At 38.6% G+C, this 10,157-nt stretch overlaps 1 protein-coding gene across 1 annotated transcript; it reads left to right on the top strand.

The window, feature by feature from the left end:
* The first annotated feature begins 5,659 nt into the window (after nucleotides 1-5,659).
* LOC140303856 (red-sensitive opsin-like) lies at nucleotides 5,660-7,755 on the top strand. The gene is made up of 6 exons (XM_072382796.1): nucleotides 5,660-5,762; nucleotides 6,339-6,635; nucleotides 6,758-6,926; nucleotides 7,068-7,233; nucleotides 7,326-7,565; nucleotides 7,657-7,755. The coding sequence occupies exons 1-6, from the start codon at nucleotides 5,660-5,662 to the stop codon at nucleotides 7,753-7,755; spliced, it is 1,074 nt and encodes a 357-aa protein (XP_072238897.1).
* The last annotated feature ends 2,402 nt before the right edge of the window (nucleotides 7,756-10,157 follow it).

Below are 10,157 nucleotides of genomic sequence, written 5' to 3' on the forward strand. Positions count from 1 at the left end.
TTTTGCCTTCATCCTCTTCAGCTATTGTGAGTTCTTCAACCATGGTGGCCTCTTGGTCCCTAAGTGGCTCTAGCTCTGCTTCACCTTGTATATCTTCACCTTTTTGTGTCGCTACAGGCTCATGGCCTTGAGACTTGTATCTTGCAACCTTTTCCCTAAGGTTTCTCCTGTTTTCAGACCATACTACCCACAACCAATGTCGTTTGGTCTTGCTATCATCGTCAAAAAGTGTGTGAGAAATTTCCGACCACACAGGTGAGGTGTAAGATATGCCAGACTTGACAGGGAAATTTTCCTGCGCAAATGCTCTCACAACAGTCTCTACTCCTCCAGCCTCCTCCCATATATCTACCTTTTGCTTTCGTCTTTTCATTTTCTAAAAAGGAATAGACAGAGTAAACAATTCATTATATTATATAACATTCCTGAGATTTCTCTTCCAAATTGAGTTCACAGAATAGTGAGATGGGCCTGTTCAATACTCTGTATGGGAGCAATAGTTTTTTTAAAAATCATTTTACATTTTTGCATTTTTTATTTAGTTTTTTATTTATCTAGTTTAACTCTGAATAAGGCGCATACATGCTGGAGAAAATTCCAATCACATTATCTTAATTGAAGTTGGAGAACTCCGTTTGTGATGTTCGTTTGCATGCACTTCAGTTGTATAGTTGTAGTCGGATTAAGGCAATAATTTAATAATTCTATGATTTTTCAAGAGTCATGTAAACATACTGATTGGTGTGAAATTTTGACATCGTAAATGTGCCAATGTTGTTCCAAAATTGCAATAATCTTGAAAATATCTTGAAATGTTTGTTTGTAAATAAATAGTCAAAAATCAATGCAAAGATGATGAAAAGTTATGAATGCACACAGCGCTTTCGTGGCTCATTTTCTTTCATCATCAGAAAGGACATGGAAAAAGTGCACCATCCCATGTAACTTAGTTGGCATAAAACTGCATGCTGCTTTAAGAGAAAATTCATATCCTCTCTGTAAAAGCACTTCATTTCTAGAAATGCTTTCATTTTCTAGAGTGATGGACACAATAATTCATTATCCATCATTCATTAGATTTCCCTGACAAAGTAAGTTCACAGGGTAATGTGAAATAGCCACCATAGAACAGCAGGCCGCCTTAGCTAGCTCAAAAGGTCCTGCTTGTAAAAAAACTTCATTTTTAGAAATTAACCATGATGAAAACTTAATCTTTACAACCTCACACAAAGCTCATTGCTGCCTTACCTTCCACACACTGTAGAAAAATGTGAGGGACCAGGGATGGAGTTCAATCTGGTCTGATACCTGAACATTGTGGAGAGGGTGTGGCTATTGAGACACAGCTTGGAAATCTGACCATACAATTTTTTGTGGTTACGGTGATTATATATATCAGCCTAGTTTTGTATGAAAACATAGTTGGTAGTACATTACAATGAATTATAGGGTGGAAAAAAATCTCTCCTGTAGTAGTTGGCACAGAATGAATCACTATAGCAAAAAGAATGGTTTAAAAAGTAATTTTATTGATTTTTCAGAGAATCAGAGTCACTTTATTGTCATTATACATGAGTACAACGAAATTAGCCCGGCAGCTTGCAAACGCATGTGCCAACTTGAAGAGTTGCAAAAGGTGGGGAGAGAGGGAGAAAGGGGATGAAAAATTTCCATCCGTCATTTCAGTGATTTTTAGTGAATATTTTCAGTTTTTTAATCCACACTATGTCCATATAAAACGTCTTTCCACAATAATCTCACCTGTAGTAGTTAGTGCATTGCAAATATGATCTACTACAGCAAAAAGAATGGCAAAAAGTCATTTTAGTGATTTTTAGTGAACATTTTTCGTGACTAAATTCACACTGAAACGTGTAATTGGCAGACGGCCCCTACGGGATGTCAAGCGAACATCCAACAACGAACCAACTTTACCTCGGTCATTTACCGTTTTATTTGGAAAAATCACTGATTTTCCCCTTTCGTTTCAGGTATCTTGCCCTTCCTCCCGTGTCAAGCGTCTGATTGTCTTCCCTGATTCGCAAGTGTTTCCATCTGTTCCCCTTGGTCCCTCATGTGTTCAAATAGTCTGCGTTTCCCTTGTTTTGTGCCAGTATGTTGTCTCTGTTTGAGCTTCATTACTAGACTTGTCCTGCAGTGAAGCAATCCTCCTGCAGCGCTATCTTGCTTTGTAATTTATTCTTATTCATAGCCCTAGTTTACTTATTCATCACGGTCAGTCTCATAGCTTGGTTTTGTTCATCCATTTTTTTAAGGAGAGATTTTTCGTTGTAACTTTTCATAGTCACCGCCGTTAAAGGCGAGATTTACGTTTTCGGTTAAAGTTTCATAGTGCCTCTGTTTTTCGACAGTGTCATTTGTTTAAATCCGCCTCGTTAGGAGAGCATGTATTTGTTTAAAAAAGCCCTTTGTTTTCCGCCCAGAGTCCTCTCCTTTCATAGCTGCACTCGTCCTCACCCATAGTTACTGAGGACAGGAGAGTGCTTAGGATTTTCACAGCTGGTTACTTTGCTCTGTGAGGAGATCCTCATCCTGCCTTGCCTTGCTGTGCTCTGTTTAATTAAATAAACCTTTTTGAATTTGAAAAGACCCTCCACTTGTGTCCCGAGGCTCCTGACAACCAGAGAAGAAAATAATCTAGTAAACACTGAAAAAATACAACTGTACTTTTGAAAGTATCTCATGAAATCATCACTGCTGAGTGTTAAAGGGATACATGGCTCAACAGAGCTTGGGCTCTTTGTCAGCCTGGCTACAGTGCTGAAAAGACACCTGGGATTGTTTTTATTCTCTTCTATCAATGATGAATAATAAGCAGTTTGAGCTTAAGGAAGGGCTTTCTTATACATTATTAAACTCTTTCCAGACTAATTGAGACTCTTCTAAATTAGAGGAACGCCACTGTCTCTCCAGCTTTCTTGCAGTCTGCTTTAAAGCATGCAGCTGTGAATTATACCAAGGAGCCAACCTTTTCTGACTGATTGCCTTCCTTTTCAGAGGGGCAACATTGTCTATTGTTGAACGCATTGAAACTGTAGTGCTGTCAAAAAGAAAGGGCTTTTTCTTTTTTGCAAACTTTTAACAGGACATACAAAGGAGAGAAGTGCAATACGAACAAAACTAACAAGAAATATATATTTTTAAAAAAACAAAGAACTAAAACAACAGAGGGCAATAACGAGACAAAAAACAATGGTAATAAAAAATTTTTTGAAAAAAAGGATAGACAGAAAAAGTAATAAAACAAATTAGATAGGAGTAGGTGGTATCAGTCACAAGTGATTAGTAACCCTAATCTGAAGATAGCTGCCACTCCTCTTCCTCTGCCTGTGGAATGTGAACATTTAAATAGTCAGAGGGAGTTGATTCATTAATGCTAACATGATCCTTCTGCTGCAGCTAGGTTTCTGGAAGACAAAATATATCAATATGTTGATCACAAATCAAGTCATTCACTAACAGAGACTTGGACAGGAAATATCTAATATTCAGCAAACTGCATTTAATAGTTTAATAGTTTAATAGTTTTAGTTCCGTTAAAGTTTTTGTTTCAAATTTTATTTTTTAGGTTTTCCGGATTTGATCCTCTTGTGTTTATTGATTTATTTAATTTGGGTGGTGTGGGAGCAGACACAGTCATTATAAGGTTGGGGGTGGTGAGTGTGTGAGTGTGTGTGTGTGTGTGTGTATGTGTGTGTGTGTGTGGGGGGGGGGGGGGGGGGGCTTTTTTAGGGCATTTAGGGCTAATGGACTGCCATGTTCAACACGATAAATGGCTAAATTAAATGCTCCTGCATCTAAAAATAAATCTGTCAACAAAGAGGGGAAGTAGCATAATTTTCTTTCTATTTTACAAAAGTAAAGCTTGAATAAAATGAACAACCTGACCTATATTCCATCATCCACACATGAGGCCTTCAAAATGTTACTTTTAAAAAAATATATATATATAACAAAAAACATGATGCAAACTGTAAAAATTAATTTTCAGAAAAATCACCCCATATACCGTCCTTTACAAACCTTTTTGCATTAAAACATTAATTTGCTAAGTGGGAGTAGCAGTAGAAAAATGGCATTTATGTAGTGAAAATCTAAATGAAAATGTGATTTCTGCCATTTCCCAATAATACTGGAAGAAACTCATGTTGTGAGCTTTTTTCCAAAGAGCTGAACAAATTGACTGGACAGCTGATTCTTTTCTGATATTTTGAACTGTTCAAAACTAATCAGGACATCAAAGTTCACATTTGTTCTTGTACAGTCGCACACAGTTTATATTGCTTTCAATTTAATATGACACGTTTTTTTTTTTTTTACTGCTTTGATGTCTTAGCTGAGAAAGAAAAAAGCAAATGAATGTTGTTTCTTCACATTTTATCCTTTCTTTGGAGCAGGAATAACAACGATCACATTTTCTTATGGTTGAGATATCACTTCATGGTAAAAGCATCAAAATTTGAAAAAAGTGTTGGCATAACATACACAAATGCTTTGCAAACTTACTTCCACAATTTTTCTATGACATGCGCCATGGTCATTGAAAATTGTGCTCTACCAAATGGTGAGCAGGATGTAAGAGGGTTAAGTCTTTCCAGTTAATGAGAGGACAAACTATACAGCAGTAAGCTTCTTGAAGGACTTGGCTTCGGTTTACCATTTCAAACAACCATCCTTCCTGGCCCACAAATTACCTGTGCTGACTTGTCTGTCCAAGCACCTGAGCTACGTAATGAAAACATATACTTTATATTGTGTTGTTACTTTCTAGTATTAAAGCCACGTTGCATTCTGTTTAGCATTGTTATCTTTATTTTACTAATTGTCACTAAACCAAAACAAAAGAATCTGGGCACAACTTTACCCACCCAAACCCTCCATGAGTGGTTTCACCGTTGAAATGGTTCACACCCTCATGAATCAGGATGTGTTGCCTATTCGACTTTGGCTTGGCCATACGGACAGTGACGTGAGTTGCCAGCTCAAAGGTGGCACAAAAAGTCAGATTTTCTGGGGTGAATCTTCTTTTACAGAGGGATTAAAGGTGTCTTACCTCCTCGTATGTCAACAAGGGTAGTCTGTCTCTATAACAGTGCAGTGGATCTCCTGTTGTCATCTAAATCTGCTTTAAGACCTTTCTGTTCAGTCAGGCCAAACAAGATCCATACATTTACCCAGTTTTTAAGACCACAGCCTCATACATAATATCTAATTACACTCTTGAACACAGTGTTTGCCTTAACCTACAATTTTAATTGAATGTCAAGTTACAGACCAAAAATATGTATATTGAAAGTGTATTTTTATATGTACACATGTATCTGAGTGTGTAAATACTTTTCTTTGCATTCTCATACTTGAGAATGTATCAAATGAATGTACCGCCTACGGAAATCCGCTCAGTGTCTTAATCTCATTAGCTGATACTTTTAATTACCGTTTAAAATAAGTTTTCTCGCCTTAAAGTGTCACTGCCAAGTAGCACAACACGGTGATAATATGATTGTGAAGTAATCCTATCTGAGGTCAGTAAAGCACAGGTATAAAAGCTAAAGTCAGACGAGAGACACCGATCATCCTCAGGAGGTTCAAAGTAACAAGAAAACCCGACCACAGAGGACCTCCATCTCAGATCAGAATGGCAGAGGAGTGGGGAAAACAGTCATTTGCTGCCAGGCGTTACAATGAAGAAACAACAAGGGGTTCTGCTTTCTCTTACACAAACAGCAATAATACCAAAGGTACAGTATCATCACTCCATCTTTTGAGTCATTTGATGCAAATGTATACTATCTGAAGGATTGCAACAAAAGTGATTACAGACTAGAAAAAGTACTCAATGTGGTGGAAAAAATCTCTTTGTGTTTTGATAAGTTATTTCGAACCTGGTTCAGAAGAAAATGTTTTAATATTCACAGTCACATTTTGTCAGTGGAGTATACAGTTTAAAGAATGTTTGTGACTGAATGAAACTTGAACCACAATCTGAATCAGATGAGACGTAAAGTTAGGCTGCAGTTAGTCTTATGCACTTATATTTAATCTAGGATTTTTTAAAAACTTGGTTGTTAGGACCAAAAGTATTATTTTAAAATGCTGCAAGTATATAATATATATATATAACCAGGTAGAGTCTATAGTTGACATAATAACATACAATATGTTTAAGCACAAAGTATATTGATAGGTGTTCTCTCCAAAAGGTAACATTTCTTATACTGTACAAAATAAGACAAAATGGTCATGTGGAATCAATAAACTGCAAAAGATTCTGATTTGTGAGATGATAATATGATTTCTTGTACTTGTTTTTCCAGATCCCTTCGAGGGACCCAACTACCACATTGCTCCTCGATGGATTTACAATGTTTCAACACTCTGGATGATTTTTGTGGTGATTGCATCAGTCTTCACCAACGGTCTCGTATTGGTGGCCACAGCAAAGTTCAAGAAACTGCGTCACCCTCTGAACTGGATCTTGGTCAATCTTGCTATCGCCGATCTTGGAGAAACGGTTTTTGCCAGCACCATCAGTGTGTGCAACCAGTATTTTGGATATTTCATTCTGGGACACCCAATGTGCGTCTTTGAGGGCTACACTGTCTCAGTTTGTGGTAAGTAGTCACAGTAATTATGTATGACATAAGAATATACACTCTATGTACACAGAGAATTCTTGGCTACATATTGTTAACTGTAATGATACATTCACGGAGCATCCTTCTTCTTTACACAGGTATTGCTGCTCTTTGGTCCCTAACTATCATCTCCTGGGAGCGATGGATAGTTGTGTGCAAACCTTTTGGAAATGTCAAGTTTGATGCCAAATGGGCCACAGGTGGAATTGTGTTCTCCTGGGTTTGGGCTTCAGTGTGGTGTGCTCCTCCCATCTTTGGATGGAGCAGGTTATCTGCTGCTTTTAATCTGCTTTTTCTGTGCTTATTTATTTTGCAATCGTATCAATAGGATTCTTTGATCAGTAGAAATACAGAGTGGACTTTGAGTGTTGGAACATGAAGTGAAGACTAAACTGTTTCTCCTATCAGGTATTGGCCCCATGGACTGAAAACTTCCTGTGGACCTGATGTATTCAGTGGCAGTGATGACCCTGGAGTCCAGTCCTACATGATTGTTCTTATGGTTACATGCTGCATCCTTCCCTTGGCTGTCATCATTTTGTGCTACCTTGCTGTATGGTTGGCCATCCGTGCTGTAAGTCTTCCACCAACTGTGCTTTAACATAACTTTATAGAGCATTTGTCAAAGCCCGACAAAATTTGACCCACTTGATTTGTGGACCGCAGGTTGCCATGCAGCAGAAGGAATCTGAGTCAACCCAGAAAGCTGAGAGAGAAGTATCCAGGATGGTGGTTGTCATGATCGTGGCTTTTTGTGTGTGCTGGGGACCTTATGCCTTCTTTGCCTGCTTTGCTGCAGCCAACCCTGGATACGCCTTCCATCCTCTGACTGCTGCCATACCTGCATACTTTGCTAAGAGCGCCACCATCTACAACCCAGTCATCTATGTCTTCATGAACCGACAGGTGCGCACATTGCTGCATTTATTAGCTTAACTCGTCCAATGTGTTTTGATACATTTTCTAAAAAATACATTTTCATCTTTTCCCCCCTCAGTTCCGCACATGCATCCTGCAACTGTTTGGCAAACAGGTGGATGACGGCTCTGAAGTATCCACATCAAAAACAGAGGTCTCCTCTGTGGCTCCTGCATAAACCTCCTGTGTTTAACATAGCTTCCTGGCAAATGGAAAAAAAACAAAATATGTATATGTAAAGTGAATGTATCATATTGTATGAATGCATCAGTGTTCTGTTTTTTCAAGTTAATATAAAGTTTAACGCATTCTAAATTTGGACTTTTGTGTTTTGTTTTTTGCTGTTTTTCCTCTTTAATCAAAGAGTTATTAATTATGAAACTTTAACCAGTCTGTGTTCCACTGAGACTGGTAAAATATTTATTTGTCCAACAGAGCTACAGAGCTAAAACCAGTTAACTGAACTGAAACAGTCTGAGATTTTATTACCTCTGCATAAGCTAAAAAAAAACAGGTCCTAGATCCAAAAGAACATCTCCGAGTGTCTGATACCAGGATGTTAGCAATAGATAATTATGACTTTGTAGTTGTGGAGTGAGGTCTTCATAAATTCAGTTTGCTTCCCACAGATGCCATAAGATCCCATCGGACTTATATCTGGAGTGTAGGGAAGACAGATGAACAGAGTCATTTGTTTTTATTGTTGCTTTCTCTGAGCCCTTCCTAAGTAGTTTTTTACGGAGCCCACTGCTGCCCTGCTTCTGGAAGTTCTTACTGTAGGGAAGTGCTGTTACCATAAGCAGATGTGTGACTGTTTCACAGCAGAACTCTGCAGTATAACACAAAGAGCAGTGCTTCACCTATCAGTGACAGGTTTCTGAGGACAAACTGGATCTTAGAAAAGCGGCAATACACCAGATTAAACCGTTAAACCAGATTTGGTTTATATGTACCTCCTCAACTAAACTGTCAGTTCGGAAAGCTAACAGATTACGGAGCAAATGTGCCTGGCGTAACTAAGCTTATCGATTTCACGAAACAACCTGAGGTCTTCTTTTAGTCTGATTTTGTGTTTATGGATGTGAGAAATCATCACGTGCAATTTTGAGGGCCTACATAGTTCTACAAGAGGGAGGAACAGAAGGTATCTTCTATTTTCTATAACTACTTAATCCAATTTCACAGACTGGCTGGACCCTATCCCAGCTGTCCCTGGGTGAGAGGCAGGGTACACCCTGGACAGGTCGCCAGTCCATCACAGGGCCACACAGAGACGAACAACCATGTACATTCACATTCACTCCTTGGGTCATTTTAGAGTCACCAATCAACCTAACATGCATGTTTTTGGACAGTGGGAGGAAGCTGGAGTACCAGGAGAGAATCCACGCATACACAGGGAGAACATGCAAACTCCACACAGAAAAGCCCCAGCTGGGAATCAATCCCAGAGGCGAAAGTGCTAACCACCACACCAACGTGCAGCCCGTTATCTATGTCATTTTACGTAAATGTAAAAATGACATGTTAAGCATTAGAAATTAGTTTACATTAGATAAATGCATTTGACAAACTTTATTATTCTAAATCAAAACCTGCCATTAACATTTACAAGTCACATATTTTTATATTCAAGCAAGCCCCTCTGTATGCAAGGGTTAGGGTTACATGACCAAAGCCCTGAGTGTGTGACAACACTTACACTTCATTGTGTAAGCAGCACAATGAAGACCAAGGTGCTCCTCAAACATGTTAGGATGACGGACATTGATCTATTTTTTTATACCCGGCTAACAAAATTCAGGGTCGCGAGGTGGCTGGATCCTATCCCACTTACCACTAGGCGAGTTACGGAGTACACCTTGGACAGGTCGCCAGTCCATCACAGGGCCTATACAGAGACAAACAACAATGCACACTCACATTCAGTACTAGGATCAATTAAGAATTGCCTATCAATTTATCAATTAAACCCCATCACCCCCTGCACCACCCTCACCCCTCCCTACTGACCCCTCACCAACACTCAGGATCTGTGAAGAGGACGTGTGTCAGCTCTTCAGGCAATTGAAGACCAGGAAAGCTCCAGGCCCAGACGGCGTGTCACCCTCCTGCCTGAAGGTCTGTGCTGACCAGATGGCACCCATCTGGCCCCCATCTTCACCCAGGCAGACCATGAAAACGAAAAAAAGCAATAATGTTCCGTCTTGAAGAAGAAAATGCAAATGCAAATGGAATGATTGATTACTAATTTTATTTATGAGCCCAATAATGCAGCCACATTCTTAAAATGAAAAAGCATTTCTGCAAATGCATTTTAATTTTCAAATTTGACATTTCAAATTGAATTTTGGTATCTATTTGCTGGGGCATATTTTGAAAATTAAATCTCAAATGTCTATTTCTTTTTCATTTTAATTAAGTGAAAGATTGAGCACTCTTGAAATAGAAAATCAAAATGCAAATGGGATGATTGATTACTAATTTAATTTATGAGTCAAATAATGCAGCCACATTCTTAAAATGAAAAAGCATTTCTGCAAATGCATTTTAATTTGAATTATGGCTTTGGATTCGCTT

Source organism: Leuresthes tenuis, unplaced genomic scaffold (genome assembly GCF_036924035.1).
Source record: "Leuresthes tenuis unplaced genomic scaffold, fLeuTen1.0.hap1 SCAF_3, whole genome shotgun sequence".
NCBI classification, from domain to species: domain Eukaryota; kingdom Metazoa; phylum Chordata; class Actinopteri; order Atheriniformes; family Atherinopsidae; genus Leuresthes; species Leuresthes tenuis.

Coding starts and splice junctions, on each gene's coding strand:
- LOC140303856 (XM_072382796.1), top strand. CDS start 5,660: ATGGCAGAGGAGTGGGGAAAACAGTCATTTGCTGCCAGGCGTTACAAT. Junction 6,636..6,757: donor CTACACTGTCTCAGTTTGTG/GTAAGTAGTCAC, acceptor TTCTTTACACAG/GTATTGCTGCTCTTTGGTCC. Junction 7,234..7,325: donor TATGGTTGGCCATCCGTGCT/GTAAGTCTTCCA, acceptor TGTGGACCGCAG/GTTGCCATGCAGCAGAAGGA.